At 38.0% G+C, this 20,464-nt stretch overlaps 1 protein-coding gene across 6 annotated transcripts in view; it reads right to left on the bottom strand.

Annotated features, from left to right (window-relative positions):
* ZNF385B (zinc finger protein 385B) overlaps positions 1-20,464 on the bottom strand; it is a 390,846-nt gene that overhangs the window by 309,558 nt on the left and 60,824 nt on the right. For 5 of the 6 annotated variants that reach the window (XM_060302191.1, XM_060302193.2, XM_060302189.1 and 2 more), the window contains exons 2-3: positions 2,103-2,254; positions 1,086-1,403 (exon numbers count right to left, since the gene is read on the bottom strand). In XM_060302191.1, coding sequence (XP_060158174.1) covers positions 1,086-1,356 — 271 coding nt within the window. In that variant the 5' untranslated portion in view covers positions 1,357-1,403; positions 2,103-2,254. Of the gene's footprint in view, positions 1-1,085; positions 1,404-2,102; positions 2,255-20,464 lie in introns of those variants that run through there. The other variant, XM_060302197.1, reaches the window with a different exon arrangement.

Here is a 20,464-nt window from a genome sequence, read left to right as displayed (position 1 = left end):
AATTAGGTTTAGCTTGAAAGAGAAAAATTATTAATTTACAGCAAACACATACAAGCCATTTTTACCGGAGCTTAATATGGATAATGGCATAACTTAACGAAATCAAAAACTATGCAACAGCACCAAGCGAAATTCCAACAAAGGGCTGCACCGCGTCATCTCACTTCAAGTTGAAGGTTCATTACCAAAGCAAACACTTGCTAGAGAGGAATTTGGAGCTTTTCCTCATATTTAGGAGGAGGCTTCTCCTGGCCTCCCAAGTAAACCTGCAGAGGAGGCCTACTTTTTGTAGAAATCTTCACCATGGAAAACAGTACATTTCACATTTTTCTTTAGTTGTGTCACAACTAACAGACCAAAGGCCAGCAATATGAAGGAGGCAGCATTGCCCAAGGATAAGATACAGGGTTTGCAAGACTGTTTAGAATTCAGGGCAGATGCAAGAATGAATCTCCAAGCTTCTGCCTCTATCCAGCCCACAGGAAAGGGTGAGAGGCATGAGGCAGGGAAAGTGCTTGCGGTGGTGCTGGAGCTCAGAGGTAAGCCTTGCTGGTTTTGGCAACGGCTGTTCCTATTGTTAGAACACCACCGGCACGCTGAATATAACACGTCTAGTGCACAAGATTAATGCTCCTTTCCTGCATCATGGATGTTATAAATAAAACTGAAGCTTTTTATATACCACCTAATTGTACGCTACTCAACGGAAAGCAGAGCAAGAAAGCCAAAGAAAGCCTAATTCTGCAGAGAGGAGAAAAAAATTGATATCACTGATCCATTTTAAACACGTTTCAAAATATAATAAGGACTGTTCACAAACTATAGAGATACAGAACTATGTCAATGGGCTGATAGACACATTTTATGTTTATATATATTTGTGTCTAGTATAATATATATTAAAACAATAAAAAAATGTATCCTAAGAAGTAACAGACAGCTCTTGGATTTTACCTGTAGGGAAAAGAATATACATTGTGGTAGTAGTTTTAAGGGGAAAGATAAGCCTTGCTCTAAATCCTTCATTTTCTAGAACAGAAGCACGTCTCCCAGCAAGAAATGGGCCCCCAGGCCCTCCCACCTACCTGTGCTGGTGTAAGTGCTGGGGCTGGCCAGTGGTGGCCCGGAGCCCTGGGCTGGGGGCGGAGGCTGTCCATCACTCAGCTGCTTGACTCGTTTGCGGTGAGATTTGCCATTGTAATGGACTTGGGCCTGGGCTGCAGAGTTTAGCTGGATGTTGCACACCTCACAGAAGGAGAACAGAATTTTCTTTTTCTCTTTACTCAGCTGGTCCTCAGGTCTGTCGTTCTTTATTCCCTTATCTTCAAAGCCCCGTAGAAAAGTTGCCATATTCATAATTCCATCTTCAGGGTAGTTGTCAGGGCTTAAGGAATACTTTATACCTAAAAAGAAAGTACACATGCTTATGAAATATAGGCCTTCTTATTTTCTGGTATGATTATGATTAATTTCATGGTATGGTTTAAGTTAAAATCTCCTACATACTCAGTGATCACGCTTGGAAAAAATTATCAAAAGCACTTAACTGAGCAAATATGATCTTTGAACATGTGTTTCCTCTGTCTGGAGCATTTTCCACTCTACCCTTGCCCCTCCTCCCATCACCTCTCAATTCTTTTGCCCTTTAAACTCCTGCTCACCCCTGAGATCTTAGCTGGAGCATTACCCTCTCGTGGAAACCTATCTGACCCTGGAGATAAGGCAGATCCCTGTTTACATGCTCACATCATACTATGTGACCTCTCTTCAGAACACCTCTCACCATGTGCACGTCATATGTATTTGTACAATTAGTTGATTTATGTCTGTTTCCCCAATAGACTGTGAGCTCTGTGGGGGCAGTAACCTCATTTCTGGGTATCCTTTGGGCCTAGAACTGCAAATTTTACATAATAGGCATTCAAATATCTATTGAAGGAAGGAATAAAGGATGCTACGAATCCATACTATGAAAAAGGGTATGTGTAGACATCAAAGTATACATAATACACACACATCTGCACACCTGCCAACAGATACATGCCCTAACTTGGGGAGGAGGTGAATAACAAAGACAAAAACACATTATGTCTGCAACTTACATTGGGTTGTATTCCAAAAGCCTCTTTATAAGTCAGCCAGTGGGAATTTGAACATATTTTCTTACAGATGTAGTGAAACAAACTGTTTTAAGCTGTCCAGATTAGCCCATAAACATCAATTTAATCTCTGATGAGGTTGAAATGCAGAACATCTGAAACACAAAATAAGAGAAACACAATATATGGTAATCTAGTAATTGAAATAGAAAAAGAGTAAAACAGACTAAGATAAAATTTTGTTTACTTTTAAGTGCTGATTTTCATTGAGTTAGATAAGGGTATAGTGATAAATTATAGCCTAAGTAAAGATTTTAAAGGAGCATTTTCAGTACCTGAAGAATCTTGGGTAATGAAGATGGCCTTGGCTTTTTATTTTGCTCAGTTCCACTTTAACATCTATAATTTTTTCATTTTAGTTAATACCAATGTTACTAGCATTTTTATACTTATCAGTGTGATTATTACAATGTTTTCAGTTCTCAACTCGAATAAAGAAAAAGATACTCTCACAGAAGAAAAAGGAGAACAATATTCAGAGAACAATTGGGCAAAAGCTAAGAGAAAAGGGGTATGCATGAAAAAGATCTGGCTGAGGTGCACAGTACTGTGCCATGAGGGATGAAGAGTTCAGATAAAGAAAGGATCCTTGCTTGTGATGGATTCTGCCTGGGGGAAAAACTCAAAGATACTGGCTTTGAGCAGTTCTGTTGATCCAAGTTGGCTTGGAGCTCTATGGAAGGGAAGGAGAAACTGAAGACTAATCCATATCTGGAGAGTTCACCAGTTGAATGTTTAAAATTCAGAAAATAAGTTATAGTACAGAGTATGATCATAAAGATATTGATTCTATGTATATGGTATGCCAAGAACTCATTTACACCCACACACTCTATTGCAAAGTGTCATTATGCACTATACCATAGGCTAAAGAATCACCTTCAGAGCATTGTTAAAATGGTACTAATTTTGATATGTTAAACCTATTTGTTCCATAAATACTTTACCCTGATGCCACCAATTTAAAGAACTCAATTCCACAAAATTTTCTGAATGAATTTATTCCTTTCACCTCTCCACAAAGGCCATTTTCTTCATTAAAATCTATTCAGACTACACATAAATCAGGTTTAAGCAATTCCTAGAGCTGAATTGCAGAAAATAATTCTGTTATAATTGAAATGTGATTTGAACTGCACATATATCAATATTTTTGCTGTAGTCCCTAAATCCAAATTACTACAGTGTCACAAAGCCATTTTTCTCATAAAACTTTAGAAAATATCAGTGCCATATAAAAGTTATGTTCAAACATATTACTTTGTGTACTCTCTTAAAATATTAAAATTTATCATAAGAATTACTGAACTAAATAATTAAAAAGAGATAAAGGATTTGGAAAATAAACTCGTCATTAATATATTAGCCTTGTTTATAAAACTAATCCATTGTAAAACATAAGGAAAACCAGTAACTAATTTTTGACCTTGCATCATCTCACTGAATCATTGAAATCTAACTGTTATATTTCAACTCAAGCAACCAAAATCCTTGACTTAACTGAGTAATGATGACACTTCCATCTGAAAATTTAGCTTCTTTGGAGTTAGGTGGACTTGCCCATGTTGCTAATTAACACATGGCATTTCACAGAAACAGGACATACATCATAATGCTTCCTTTTAAGTTTGAAATCTAAAAAATGACTTCTTTGTATTATCTTATAAAAGATTGGGCTTCCCTGGTGGTGCAGTGGTTGAGAATCTGCCTGCTAATGCAGGGGACACAGGTTCGAGCCCCGGTCTGGGAGGATCCCACATGCCACGGAGCAACTAGGCCCGTGAGCCACAACTACTGAGCCTGCGTGTCTGGAACCTGTGCTCCGCAACAAGAGAGGCCGCGATAGTGAGAGGCCCGCGCACCGTGATGAAGAGTGGTCCCCGCTTGCCACAACTAGAGAAAGCCCTCGCGCAGAAACGAAGACCCAACACAGCAAAAATAAATTAATTAATTAATAAACTCCTACCCCCAACATCTAAAAAAAAAAGATAAAGCCAGCTTACCTGTGCCTTTCTGATTGCCATTTGTCCTAGAAATAAATTGTGCTTTAGATTTATTTAAATATATATATATTTAGTAGTAAGAAAGAAACTTTTAAAATGAAATGAATGGCTGTTCTAGAATTCTGCTGTAACCTCTGCAGAATACCAGCACCCTTCATAACTTTTATCCCTATTTTACTTTCTCCCAGAGTTATTCTCACAGATGATCCCCCAAACATCCAACACCATGCTCATGGGCCACTCTAGGGAGAATGCAATGCCTGGGAGTGGGGTGTGCATTCTGTCCCTCAAGTCCCAATTTATTAGTCCTAGTGCTGGTTTCACCACACTTCCTCCCTCTTAGGAGAAAAGTAAGTTCAGCTCCTGTTAGCAGCCACTTGCAACCAGAATATATTTAGTCCCAGAGGTCTTGGGTAAAGGACCTAGAGGTGGTAGAGAAGCAAGATATCAGAGTCTCAGCATCCAATTTTGACCTAAGATGATATAATTTCTAGGCTAATAATATGCGTGGTGATGATAACATTTATAATGTCAATTTTCTGGCTAAGGGGAAGGTAACAGTGAGTTTAAGTGGAAGAAGAGAAAAATCTCACTTTCTATTTTAAAGTGTTTTTATCAGACTATCTCAAATTACATGTTTTACTTACATAGGGCAGAAGGACCTTCAGAGGTATCCAATTTTAAACAGAGAAGTGGGCAGCACTCTTCCATGATAGCCATGCAGGCTTATCTGAAGGTAAGAGAAGTTCAGACAACCAGACCAAGTATCCTATGTCCTTTTTGTATTATTTTATCAGGTTAGATGGCCACGCATTTAACATCCATGAGAAAATAAGATATTTTGCTACAGGTCAAGGAATAAGAAAGTTGTCCCTTGAGTTGCTGCTTTGGGGGAAAAGACATGATAGGATAGTCAATGACTATCTAAAGGAGTGATTTTCTTAAAAAATATTTATTTATTTTGGCTGTGCCAGGTCTTAGTTGTGGCGTGCGGCATCCCCGTGGCATGCAGGATCTTTAGTTGTGGCATGTGGGATCTTTTAGTTGCAGCACGCAGACTTATTAGTTGCAGCGTGCGGACTCCTTAGGTGCAGTATGCAGACTTTTAGTTGCAGCATGCAAACTCTTGCTTGCAGCATGCATGTGGGATCTAGTTCCCTGTGCAGAGATCGGACCCAGGCCCCCTGCATTGGGAACGCAGAGCCTTATCCACTGGACCACCAGGGAAGTCCCTAAAGGAGTGATTTTTAAATGACCAGGATGCAACACGTCAGGAAATTTTATACTTAACAACTTTCTCTAAAACTGGCCCTGACTGCACAGTTATCCAATTGTCTTTTATAATAATTTAAATAAAAGGCAGCTGATTCAGAGGTAGAGACTGGAAGCCACAGGAAGAATGTGAGCACATCTTACCTTAGAAAGAAGAACGGTCTGGGATCCCTGAAGCTCAAACTGCACTATACTGTTTCAGCCCCATACTTGGGGTCATTTCAGTTTAATAAATTCATCTTTGGGAAAAGTACTGTTCTTGTCATGAATTATTTTAGGGAAAGACCACACCTCTGTGGATGGGTGTAGGATTACCACAAAAGGAAAATATTGTTCCACTGTGAGTCTTACCACAAGATTGATGGGGGCAGGAAGTAGACAAAGAGGCATGAACCTGTGACTGCCTCTGGGCCTGGGGGACAGGGGACCTGTATGCAGGTATGAGAGACTTGTTCCAGGCATTCCCTTCGTGGGGAGGTAAACTGATCCCTGGAACAGAGACAGGCCTGAGTCTGGGCAAAGAAGGCTGAACAATAGAGAATGCCTATGGAGGCCTTTGGTCTGTGACCTCCAAGAACCTCTATATCCAGGAACAACTGTGAAGTTCTCTTTCTGTATTTCCTTTTCCTTTTTTTTTTAAATCCTGAAGCCATCAGTGAAATCATGCAAACATCACAGTTGATCTTCCTGTTTGGAGGAATAGTGTGAGAGTCTGGAATGGCACCTGGGGTTAAAGCCATCCATGGGAGAGCAGCAGCAAGGGACTTAAGGATGTCAGTGGCTGGCAAGAGAATGATGCAGTGGTCTAGAACCAGGCAGCTGGTTAAGATGTTAATTAACAACTGGCTTGGGATATCTCAGGGATTCAAAACAGCATACAAGAAAGGCAAGCTGGTAAAATAATGGAATTCTTATATCAAGTAGAGATTTGAACTATTTTGAATTAGCTAATGTAAAGGGTAAATAGGCTGGGGCATTTGAGCTACCTAAAGGTAAATAAAACAAGGTTATTTTATTCTCATTCATTACTGTACGCCTAGCACTTAGAAGATGCTCCATAAACCTTTGGTAAAATGAAATAGTTGTTATAATTAATTCAACTGAAGTACGGCTGCAGCCAAAAACTGCTAGTTAAATTGGTCTTGGCCTTCAGAAGACCCAATAATTGTATGTCTATGTAGATCAATGTCTTTTCTGGCACCCTTGATCTTCTGAGTGGTCCAAGTTAGCATTATATACAAATAGCATGACAATGTCAATAATGAGAACAAGGAATGTATTTTATTCTTAGTGTCAGAATATCAATTCCAAATATACATATTCACATTTCAGAGGAAACCAGAATTGAAAATATCCTTCTATGCCTAGTACACTGAGATTCTATCAGAAGCAAAAATGTAGGTTTCTTATTGCAAGAATAAAATGTTGCAATAATTAATGTTAATTATGAAACTGTTAATTTTATATAAAGAACAATTATTAAAATTTTTTTCAGTCACTTAAATAAAGAAATTGATTGACAACTAAATCAAGCACTAGCTCTGTTAACTATAGAGAGAATATATACTTATTTTGAGGTACAAATGTTTATAATCAGATAAATAATAAGTCAAATAATGATAGAAATTAGATTATATCATAATTCTAATCTTTGTAGAATTATGTGGTGTAGTTGCTTTCATGATATCAAACTAATTAACCTTTAAGCACTATATTTAGTTTTTATTTGTTTAATTCCATTAAGGCATGAACCATTTTGGGAAAAATTCTACTTGGGAATTTTTCTCATCTTCTGAGGATGAAGCAAAAGCAAAAGGCCAGCTTTGTTACCTTAAAATTACTACCTCGGACTTCCCTGGTGGCACAGTGGTTAAAAATCCGCCTGCCAATGCAGGAGACATGGGTTCGAGCCCTGGTCGGAGAAGATCCCACGTGCTGTGGAGCAATTAAGTCCGTGCACCACAACTACTGAGCCTGCACTCTAGAGCTCGCAAGCCACAACTATTGAGCCTGCATGCCTACATCCCGTGCTCTGCAGCAAGAGAAGCCACTGCAATGGGAAGCCTGCGCATCACGACGAAGAACAGCCACCGCTCATCACAACTAGAGAAAACCTATGCACAGCAACGAAGACCCAACACAGCCAAAAATAAAATATTAATAAATAAATAGATTTAAAAAAAGAAGTGAACAGAAAAGCAAAAAAATAAATAAATAAATAAATTACTACCTCAAGGAGATAATAATTAAATAATACCTAAACTCATAATATGATACAATTTTCTGTTTCCATATCTCAAAAGTCATTCTGAATGATGGTACTGGGCCTTAGCCTAAGGCAAATACAGATTTTAACACTTGGTTTTTGGTGATGCAGCGAAAGGTATATATGGTACACCTTGAGCCCTAGAGAGAGAAATGCTTACTGACTTGGCTATACAGTCTTTATAACAAGGAAGCCTAGATTCCATTCACCCTCTGCCTGGCCTGAGACAGCAGCAGAACACAGGAGAGGGAACTTCAAATCATGAACACTTGGGCAAAGGCAGATGTTGCAGTCCCATTCCTCCCACGGCATTGCCAGGGTAGGTGTGCAAGCTTGAACACATTCCTGAGCAGGTCCTGGAGCCCCTCCAGAAGCTCAACAGCTGAATCTGTGTGTGAAGCTGGAAGGAGCTGTCCTGGCTCCTTGAGATGACTGCCAACGCACCTTCCAGGCATGGAAGGGAACCCAAGCAATTCAAGAGATGGCTCCACACGAGTCAGATCTGTTGATCAAGGAAGTAACATCCTCAATTCAATGAACTCTCAGGTCATCTTAAAAAGCTTACAAACACGAATGGTATTTTCTGGCTTTTGCCACGTGAGAAAATATAGGGTAAAACTAAAGAGACCACGTTACACACTGTAGCTTTATTTCTAGTCATAATCTCTATATATACCATCTGGACACAGTTTTACATTTATTGCATTTTTCATTCATTTAAAAGTAACTTATATCATTCTAGAAATTTTGGAAAATACAAGGAGCAGAAAAAGATGGGGGAAAGTCCTCCACGTTCCTATCATTCAAGGTAACCATGTTTTGTTGTTTATTTCTAGTCTTTTTAAATGCACATACTGTTTTCAAAGAACTTTGGTTAGACAACAGACATTTGCTAAGAGTTCAAATGTATATTAGAAGCTGAGCTCTTAGACTGATTATATTTACCTACAAATTGATTAATGAGAAGTCAATTTTTCCACCTCTGGTATGGATCAAGTGTAACTGTAGCAAGAGTTCTAAGAGAAACAGTGCTATGAACATCATTCATATGGGGCTGCCCTGGTCCATGCAGTCTGAGAGAAGGTGATGTTTGAACTAAGAACTAAAGGATGAATAGGAGTAAATGGAAGAACATTCCAGGTAAAGGAGATTGCATGTGCAGAGGTCCAGAAGCAGGAGGAAAGATGGCAGGTGGGACAAACTGAAAGCAGCCCAGTGCATCTAGAGCAGAAAGAGCAAGGTGGAATGAAACATAAAATAAGGCTGGAGAGCTAAGCTGGGGCCAGGTAACGAAGGTCCTTGCACACCAAGCTGAGGTGTTGGTCTAGGGAAGGTGCAGAAGTATTTTAAACTAGAAGACTGGTACAAACAGATTTGACTTGTGAAAAGATTACTTGGCCTTCAGAGTAGATGAAAGATGTGGTGTAGAGTAGGGAGGTGGCCACATGAATATGGACAAATTCAGAAACTATTATAGTTACCCAAGCAAGAGAAAACGGTTGATGGGCCCGGATGGTGATGATGACCCCAGAGCGAAAAAGTGACTAGATTCAAAAACGTTGACAAAAAAAAAAAAAAATCAACAGGACTTGGTGATGGATTAAATGAGCCTGCTGGGATATTCCCTGGGGATGGAGGCTGATGGTCACCATGTTCCTGCTTCCTCTGCCTTGCTAAAGCCAGCAAATGCCATCTTTTTTTTTTTCTTTTTATTTCCCTTTTCTCTTTTCCTTCTTTTTTTCTTTTTCTTGCTCTTCTTTTTTCCCTTTTTTCAGTCAGTGCCATCTTCACAGTCCCCCTCGGCCTAGTTCCAGTCAGTGGGTACCATCTTTGAGCTCTCCTTCCTAAGCACCAGTATCTCCCAGGGGAGAGCTTCAACACACATCTGGTGACCAAGTTTTTATGTCTGGTGACCTAGTTTTGCAGCTGCTACCCAAGGGCCTCCCCTTGATCTCCTGGCTCTGGTGGCCAAGGGAGGCCTTGCGTTCCTAGGTCCTATGGGTCTCTAACAATCAGAGAGACAGTTCTTGGCAGACAACCCCTTCCAGGGTACTGCACAAAAGGCAGACAGAAACACACTCCCCAGTCTTTCTGAGAAACAGACCTATTTACTTGCAGGAGCTTTGGCCTGAGGGGCAGGCTTCTGGTTTGGCACACTTATAGAAGCCTAAGAAGGGGCTCTCGGAGAACAGAGACTGGTGCAAGCAATCTCCCTCAGCCTCGCCCCAGCTCACTGGTATTGTACAGAAAGGAGTTTGTACCCTTCTCTGGTGCCCTGGTTATTGTGGCTACTGTTAGGGATCTCGTTTACGTTGCCTGGCCCTGATGGCCAGCAGGGTTTATACATGTGTGTCCCCCAGGACTGTAATGAATGGAGAAAGAGTTCTTAAACAGCTACCACCCCCAGGGCACAGCAAGAGGCAATAGATCCAGGAGCTCATACTCTCTGAAAAGAAGCCTATTAGCTTGTCATCATAGCTGCATCCTGAGGGGTAGTCTTCTAATTAAACATACATCTAAGGGCTGACTATAAGTAAACCCTTCCTGAGACCCTGGAGGGCAGGGACTAACTTTGCACTCTCCCTCTGCTGTGCTCCAGAGCACCAGCATCTCTCAAGGGAGCTCTTATATGCATCTGGTACCCCAGTTTTTACATCTGATGCCCTGGTTTATACAAATGCCACTCAAGGGATATCCCTCGATCACCTGATTCTGGTGGTCAGGGAAGCTTGTGCCCCTGGGTCGCACTGGACTATAACAATTGGAGAGACTATTGGTAGTTCTTGGCAGGGTACCGCTCCCAGGGCACCACACTGACAACAGACTGAAACACATGACTAGCCTTTCTATAAAAGAGGCCTACCTGTTAGTCCTGGAACTTCAGCCTTACAGACAGGCAGCAGGTTTGGCACACATCTAGAGGCTACAGAGGTGGTCTCAGGGAATGTAGGCCAGGAGACACCATCTTTGTGCACTCCCTCTGGCTTGCTACAGTTCACCAGTATCTCCCAGAAAGGAGTTTATACACTCATCTGGAGACCTGATTTTTGCAACTGCTGCCCAGAGGACACTTCCACATCACCTGGCTCTGGGGTCATCAGGGCTTACACTTGTGGTACCACAGGACCGTATATACAGGCATACCTTGGAGATATTGCAGGTTTGATTCCAGACCACCATAATAAAGCGAATATTACAATAGTAACATCAAATGTCACTGATCACAGATCACCATAACAAATATAATACTAATGAAAAAGTTTGAAATACTATGAGAACTACCAAAATGTGAAACAGAGACACAAAACGAGCAAATGCTGTTGGAAAAATGATGCCAATAGTCTTGCTTGATGCAGGGTTGCCGCAAACCTTCAACTTGTATGAAACTCAGTACCTATGAGACACAATAAAGCAGAGTGCAATAAAATGAGGTATGCCTGTATTTGCATTCTTTAAAAGCTGTTGCCTGAGGATCTGGCTTCCAATCAGCCTGAATCAAGGTGCTGACTGAGCTCCTCCCCTTTGGGACCCTGACTGGTCTTAGCACATCCTCAACTACTACGAGCAATTAAAAATAAAATAGGCCACTTGGATAATCACAAAATTTGAGAGACAACAAATACCTACGACATGGTTGAACAAGAAAGTTCAACCCTTAAAATTGGGAGAAGTGGCTGTTTCATCCAAGGCATAGGAACCAACACAGACAGTCAAGTAAAATAAAGAAACAGAGGAATATGTTCCAAAGGAAGAACAAGATAAACCTCAGGAAAAAAAAAACTAATGAAAGAGAGATAAGTAATTTTTCTGATCAAGAATTCGAAGTATATATGCCACTCTCTCACTTCATCCCAGGTAATACACTACCAAATGTAAAATAGATAGCTAGTGGGAAGCAGCCACATAGCACAGGGAGATCAGCTCGGTGCTTTGTGACCACCTAGAGGGGTGGGAAAGGGAGGGTGGGAGGGAGACACAAGAAGGAGGAGATACGGGGATATATGTATATGTATAGCTGATTCACTTTGTTATAAAGCAGAAACTAACACACCATTGTAAAGCAATTATACTCCAATAAAGATGTTAAAAAAAAAAAGAATTCAAAGTAATGATCATAAAAAGGCTCATTGAATGAACACACTGAGAACTTCAACAAAGAAACAGAAAATATAAGGGAGTTCCAAACGGAAGTCACAGAACTAAAGAACACAATAACTAAACAGAAAAACACACTAGAGGGGCTCAACAGCAGACCAGATAAAGCAGAAGAAAAGATCAGAGAACTCGAAGACAGGGCAGAGACACCCACCCAATTAGAGCAGCAAAAAGAAAAGAGAATGAAAAAAGTTAAGACAGCTTAAGGGACTTATGGGACAACATCAAGTGGACTAGTGAGAGAGAAAGGGGCAGAAAACTTATTTGAAGAAATAATGGCTGAAAACTTCCCTACCTGGGGGAAGAAACAGACATCCAGATTCAGGAAGCCCAGAGATTCCAAATAATATGAAGCCAAAGAAACATACACCAAGATATATTATAATTAAAATGTCAAAAGTTAAAGACAAGGAGAGATTCTTAAAAGCAGCAAGAGAAAAACAACTTGTTACGTACAAGAGAACCCCCATAAGATTACCAGCAGATTTTTCAGCAGAAACTTACAGGCCAGAGGGGAGTGGCATGATATATTCAAAGTGTCAAAAGAAAAAAATTTCCAACCAAGCATATTCTACCTGGCAAAGTTATCTTTCAGAATTAAAGGAGAGATAAAGAATTTTCCAGACAAGCAAAAGCTAAAAGGAGTTATCACCACCAAACCGGCCTTACAAGAAATGCCAAAAAGACTTCTTTAAGCTGAAAAAACAAAAGGGTGCTAATAAGTAGCAAGAAAACATATGAAAGTATAAATCTCACTAGTAATGGTTAATATATAGTAAAAGTAGTGAATTAATCACTTACAAAGCTAGTATGAAGGTTAAAAGACAAAAGTAGTAAAAAAAATTATAACTACAATAATTAGTTAAGGGATACACAAAATAAAAAAATGTAAAATGTAAAACAAAAACATAAAATGTGGTGGGGAGAGTAAAACTGTAGGGCTTTAGAATGCATTCAAACTTAACTTGTTAATAACTTCAAATAGACTGTTAAAAATATAAGTTGTTATATGAAAGCCTCATGGTAACCACCAAGCAAAAACCTACAGTAGATACACAAAAGATAATGAGAAAGGAATCTTAGCATACCAAGAAAGAAAGTCACCAAACCTCAAAGGAGAGAGCAAGAGAAGAAAAATGGAACAGAGGACTAAAAAACAGCCAGAAAACAATTAACAAAATGGCAGTAAGTGCATACCTATCAATAGTTACTTTAAAGGTAAGTGGACTAAATGCTCCAACCCAAAGAGACAGAGTGGCTAAGTGGATTAAAAAAAAAAAAAAAGAAATGATCCATCTACCTGCTGCCTACAAGAGACTCACTTCAGATGTAAGGATATACACAGATTGGAAGTGCAGGCATGGAAGGAAAGCTATTCCATGCAAATAGAAATCAAGAAATCTGGGGTAGCTATACCTATATCAGACAAAATAAACTTTAAGACAAAGACTGTAATAAGAGACAAAGAAGGTCATTTATACTGATAAAAGGGTCAATCCAACAGAAGATATAACATTTGTAAATATTTATGCACCAGGATAGAAGCACCTAAATATATAAAGCAAATATTAACAGACCAAAAGAAAGAAATAGACAGCAATACAATAATAGTAAGGGACTTTAATACCCCACCTACATCAATGGATATATCATCCAGACAGAAAATCAGTAAGAAAATATAAGTTTTAAATGACATGGTAGATCAGATAGATTTAACAGATATATACAGAAAATTCCATCCAAAAGCAACAGAATACACATTCTTCTCAACTGCACATGAATCACCAGGATAGATAAGTCAGGCCACAAAACAAGACTTAACAAATTTGAGAAGACTGAAATTGTATCAAGCATCTTTTCCAACCAAAAGATTGTAAAACTAGAAATAAACTACATGAAGATAAGTGGAAAATTCACAAATATGTGGAGATTAAACAACATGCTACTGAACAACCAATAGGATAATGAAGAAATCAAAAGCAAAATTTAAAAAATACCATGAGATAAACAAAAATGGAAATACAACAGACCAAAATTAATGGGATGCAGCAAAAGTAGTTCTAAGATGGACGTTCATAGTGATAAATGCCTACCTCAAGAAACAAGAAAAAATCTCAAATAAACAACCTAACTCCATGCCTCAAGGAACCAGAAAAAGAAGAAAAAATGAAGCCCAAAAATACTACAGGGAAAGAGCAGAAATAAATATAAGAGACTAAGAAGACAACAGAAAAGATCAATGAAACCAGAGCTGGTTCTTTGAAAAGGTAAATAAAATTGACAAAACTTTAACTATACTCACCAAGAAAAAAAAGAGAGGGAACACAGACAAAACCAAAAAAGGAAGAGGAGATGTTACAACCAATACCACAGAAATATAAAGAATCATAAGAGACTACTATAAACAATTATATGCCAAGAAACTAGATAACCTAGAATAAATGGATAAATTCCCAGAAACATACAACCTTACAAGACTGAATCATGAAGAAATAGAAAATCTGAACAGACTGATTACTCTTAAAAAGATTAAATCAGTAATTTTAAAATTCTCTACAAACAAAAGTCCAGGGCCATATGGCTTCAACTAATGAATTCACTCATTCAAAGAAGAATTAAAATCAATCCTTCTCAAACTCTGATAGAAAACAGAAGAGAAGGGAATACTTCCAAACTCATCTTATGAGGCCAGCATTACCCTGACACCAAAACCAGACAAAGACACTATAAAAAATGAAAATTATAGGCCAATATCCCTGATTATGATAGATGCAGAAATCCTCAACAAACTAATAGCAAACCGAATTCAACAATACATTCAAAGGATCATACACCATGATAAAACTGGGATTTATTCCAGAGATGTAAGTATGGTTCCACATCTGCGAATAAATCAACGTGATACACCATATTAATAAAATGAAGGATGATAAAAATAATATATTGAATAATTATTTCAGTAGACACAGGAAAAGCATTTGACAAAACTGAACATACATTTATGATAAAAACTCTCAACAAAGTAGGCATAGAGGGAACATACAACAACATAATAAAGGCCATATATGACAAGTTCACAGCTCACATCATATTGAATGGTGAAAAGCTGAAAGCTTTTCCTCTAAGATCAGGAACAAAAGAAAGATGCCCACTTTCACCACTTTTAGTCAACACAGTATTGGAAGTGCAAGCCAGAGCAATTAGGAAAGAAAAAGATAAAAAAGGAGTCCAAATTGGAAACAAAAAAGTAAAACCATCTATTTGCAGATGACATGATACTATATATAGGAAATCCTAAAGAATCTAAAAAGAATTGTTAGAATAAATAAATTTGGTAAAGTTGCAGGATACAAAATCAACATACAGAAATCTGTGCATTTCTCTACCCTAGTAGCAAACTATCAGAAAGAAATTAAGAAAACAATCTCATTTACAATTGTATCAAAAGGAATAAAATACCTAAGGATAAATTTAACCAAAAAGGTGAAAGACCTGTCTTCTGAAAATTGTATGACATTGATGAAAGAAATTTCATCAATATAGTGAAGGCACACATAATTAGAAAGATATTGCATGCTCATGGATTAAAAGAATTAATATTGTTAAAATTGTCCATACTACCCAAAGCAATCTATAGATTCAATGAAATCCCTATCAAAATGCCAATGATATTTTTCACAGAAATAGAACAAACCATTCTACAGTTTGTATGGAACCACAAAAGATCCCAAAGAGCCAAAGCAATCTTGAGAAGAAGAATACAGCTGGAACATCACACTGCCTGATTTCAAATTATACTACAGAGCTATAGTAATCAAAAGAGAATTGTACTGTCATAAAGACATACACATAGATCAATGGAATAGAACAGACAGCCCAGAAATTAACCCATGCATATATAGTCCATTAATTTATGAGAAAGGAAGCAAGAATATACAATCGAGAAAACACAGTCTCTTCAATAAATGGTGCTGAGAGGACTGGGCGGCCACATGCAAAAGAATGAACTTGGACCACTATCTTACATCATGCACAAAAATTAACTCAAAATGAAATAAAAACTTGAATGTAAGATCTGAAACCATAAAACTCCTGGAAGAAAAAACAGTCAGTAAGCTCCTTGACATAAATCTTAGTGATAATCTTTTAAGTTTGACACCAAAAGCAAAGGCAACAATAGCAAAAATAAACAAGTGGGACTACATCAAACTAAAAACCTTCTGCACAGTGAAAGAAACCATGAACAAAAATGAAAAGGCAACTGACTGAATGGGAGAAAATATTCACAAATCATTTATCTGACGACATGCTAATATACAAAATATATAAAGAACTCATACAACTTAACAGCAAAAAACAAACAAACAAACAAACAATGCGATTAAAAAATAGGCAGAGCATCTGAATAGAGATTTTTCTGAAGAACATATACAGATAGTCAACAGGTACATGAAAGATGCTCAACATCATTAAGCATCAGCGAAGTGCAAGTCAAAAACACAATGAGGTATCACCTCACACCTGTTAGAATGGCTATTACCAAAAGGACAAAAAATAATAAGTGTTGACAAGGATGTGGAGAAAAGGGAACCCTTGTGGACTGTTGGTGGGAATGTAAATTGGTGCACTATGGAAAAATAGAACTACCATATGATCCAGTCAGTCCACTTCTAGTTATTTATCTGAAGAAAACAAAAACACTAACTTGAAAAGATATATGTACCCCATATTCATTGCAGTATTATTTATAATAGCCAAGATATGGAAACAACCTAAGTGTCCATCAACAGATAAATGGATTAAAAAAGTGTGGTATGTATACATACTGGAATATTATTCACCCATAAAAAAGAATGAACTCTCGCAATTTGCAACAACATGGATGAACCTTAAAGGCTAATTGAAAGAAGTCAGAGAGAGAAAGACAAATACTGTATGATCTCACTTATATGTAAGTTTTTTTAAAAAAACACCAAGCTTATAGATACAGGAACAGATTGGTTGTTACCAGAGGCAGGGGGTGCAGGGTGGGCCCATGTGTGAAGGGGGTCAAAAGATACAAACTCCCAGTTATAAAATAAATAAGTCATGGGGATGAAATATACAGCACGGCAACTATAGTTAATAATACTATATTGCATATTTTAAAGTTGCTAAGTGAGTAAATCTTAAAAGTTCTCATCATAAGAAAAAAATTTTGTTACTACATATGGCAATGGATATTAATTAGACTTATTGTGGCAATCATTTCATAATATATACAAACATCAAATAATTATGTTGTACACCCAAAACTAATATAACGTTGTATGTCAATTATACCTCAAAATTTTTAAAATGTACCTGTGCAGTTTTTAAAAATATTGATGCCAGGGTCCCATCCTTACTGATTCAGATTGAACTGGTGATTCTAACCAGCAACCAGGGTTGAGAACCACTGCTCTAAAGATTGGAGCTGTTTGAAAGTAGTCTCTGACCTAGTCTGGAGGTCTGCTGCACAGCTATCAACACATGTTACCCTGACACCACTAGGTATGGAAAGAGCATTTGATTACTCCATTCCTGTGAGCAAGCACCAGCATTTCTGGGGCCCCGTTAGGCTGCAACCCCCAAAATAGACACGCAAGGCCAGGCTGCCTGCCCCAGAACCTTCTACTCAGGTCATGGATGATTCCCTTTTATCTTCAAGGCATGGTTGTCCCAGAGGCCTGGCAGGATGGAGCTCTTTGACCGCCATCACATCCAGGAAGCTACAGCCCTATATCCAATTTTCCAGACCTAGCCTAGCTCTCATTCTTTACTTTGAAGTATTTCCCTAAATGACCTCATGCTGCCTCTACTTCCTCTTGTATGTTGGCTTACACACCTTCATCCAGCTTCCTTGCAGCAGTCTTCCCTTTGTTCCCAACACCTACTGGAACTGAACTGAACGTGCCACGACCTCATTTAGACTTCATCCTTGGCGGTAGGCAACTTCCTTAAATCCCTTTTCTTCCAGCTGAGAAAGCTTTTTATTCTAAGTATCACAATAGGGTATTCTTCCTAACTTTTCCTGGGAACTTTGTGGATAATACATATTTGGAAAATCAAGTATATGTAAGGATAATTTTCCTAAAAGTAACATTTAAAAATACTTGAGAAATTTTAATTTAGGATAACGTATTCCCAAAGAAAACTGTTTCTTAGGCAGGCAATGTATTGGCATGACATTTATAGAAAAATAACAAACTTATATTGGCTGACCACATGATGAATCAGCCAAATCAGGACATTTTTGCCCAGGATAAATGCTAAGTTGGACAGGAAGATGCCCAGTCAATAGATGTATAAACACTAAGTTGGACAGGAAGATGCCCAGTCAATAGATGTATAAACACTAAGTTGGACAGGAAGATGCCCAGTCAATAGATGTAAAATGAAACTTCCCTGGGGAAAATGGAGCATATAGTCACCCTATGCTTATGACATGAGGCCTTTAAAGATGAGCCAAACCCAAGAAAGCAAAAATTCATCTTAGGTTGTTCAACTGTACTTCTGTTCAACTGTACTTCTGTTCAAATGTACTTCTGTTCAAATGTACTTTCTCCACATTTTTTACATGAAGAAACAGACCTTGCAATTTTAGTATTTCACTGAAGCACTTATATATGGGCAGACTAGATTATACTGTTACTTTTATATCTGCTAGAATACATCTAAAGTATACAGGCCTTGAATACATCTATAATTGAAACTTTAAAAGATATGCCTTCTTTTTGGAAAACAAAATTGATAAAAAAATCTTGAACTATTAGTGTTTTCGTATTTTTTAAATTACTTTGCATTTTCTTATCACAAAACTAATGTGTTTATTCTCTCCAACTAATCTGTAGATTCAGTGGAATTTTAACAAAATACCAGCAAGATTATGTTTTGGAAACTGAGAGCATGATTCTAAAATGTATATGAAAGTTCAAAGAGCCAAGAATGGCCAAGGCAATTCTGAAGAACAATAAAGCTGGAGGACTTAACACTACATATTGTAGCCTATTACGAGGTTCTAATAATTAAGACAGTCTGGTTATGGCCCAAGAAAAAAAATAACTAATGGAACAGAAGGGTGAATATATATGTATATTCACCTGATTCATTTCAAAGATGATAGACAATAAGGTAGTAGTGAGAGAACAGTCATTTTAGTAAATGGAATGGGTTGATTGTTATCCATATTGGAAAAACAGTATCTCTATACCTACACCTCACACTATTTATCAATTCTAGAAGGATTGCAAATCTAAATGGTACAGAAAAAATAATAAAGCTTTCAAAAGAAAAGATAAAAGAACATTGTCATGACTTTGGAGTTGGCAAAGCCAAAAAATGTATTAACCATAACGTGAAATATATTATAAGTTGAAATATATTAAAATTTAAAATGTTTTCATCAAAAGACATCATTAAGAGATTTAGAAGGCAATTCACAGAGTGCGAAGCTATATTTGCAATACATATATGCAATAATGACTCGTATCCTGAATATATATGAAAACTTCTTCAAATCAGTAAGACAGACAGAATCCAAAAGAAAAATTAACAAAAAACCTTAAAGTCACAATAGACAATATCCAAATGGCAAATGAACATGTAAAAAGGAACTCAACCTTATTATTCATTAGAAGTGTTAGAAGCAAATTAAAACCACAGTGTAGTACCACTACCTCTAACAGAATGGTTAAGATGAAAAGGACAGAAAATACAATGTGCTTGACGAGGAAGTGGAGCAACAAAAACTTATTCATGGCTGGTGAAGTATAAATTAGTGCAATTGGGGCTTCCCTGGTGGCGCAGTGGTTGAGAGTCCACCTGCCGATGCAGGGGACACGGGTTCATGCCCCAGGAAGATCCCACATGCCGCGGAGTGGCTGGGCCCATGAGCCATGGCCGCTGAGCCTGCGCGTCCGGAGCCTGTGCTCCGCAACGGGAGAGGCCACAACAGTGAGAGGACCGCATACCGCAAAAAAAAAAAAAAAAAAAAAAAAAAAAAATTAGTACAACTACTTAGGAAAACTGGTAATATCAACTAAAGCTGGGGATATGCACAGCCTAAGACCCAGCAATTCCACTCGTAAGTATATATCCAACAGAAATACACAGATATGTTCACCAAATGTACAATATTCACTAGAATGTCCATAGAAGCACTATTCATGATAGACCCAAACTTAGAAAGTATACAAATGCTCACGAACAGTAAAATGGGTAAATACATTGTAATATATTAATTCCTACAAAGGAATAATACACTGCAATAAGAATTAATGATTTACAACGACATGGAACAATATGGATGTATCTCAATATAAGAGTGAGCAAAAGAAGCCAGATCAAAAGATTGTAACTTGTATGATTTCATCTACCTATATGAAGTACAAAACCATGTAGAACTAACCCATGTTTTTAGAAGTCAGGGTAGTCATCACCTTGGGAGGTAGTAGTAGTGGTGAGGAGGGAGGGTAACGACTTAAAGTGAGTACAAAATGGACTGATAATGTTCTATGCCTTCAGCTGGGTGCTAGTTACACAGGTGTGGTCAGTTTGCAGAAATTCATTGATCTGTCGGTTTATAATAT

This window comes from Globicephala melas, chromosome 7 (assembly GCF_963455315.2).
Source record: "Globicephala melas chromosome 7, mGloMel1.2, whole genome shotgun sequence".
NCBI lineage: Eukaryota > Metazoa > Chordata > Mammalia > Artiodactyla > Delphinidae > Globicephala > Globicephala melas.
Note: the sequence above shows the minus strand (reverse complement) of the source record. Positions and strands in the feature narration are given on the sequence as shown.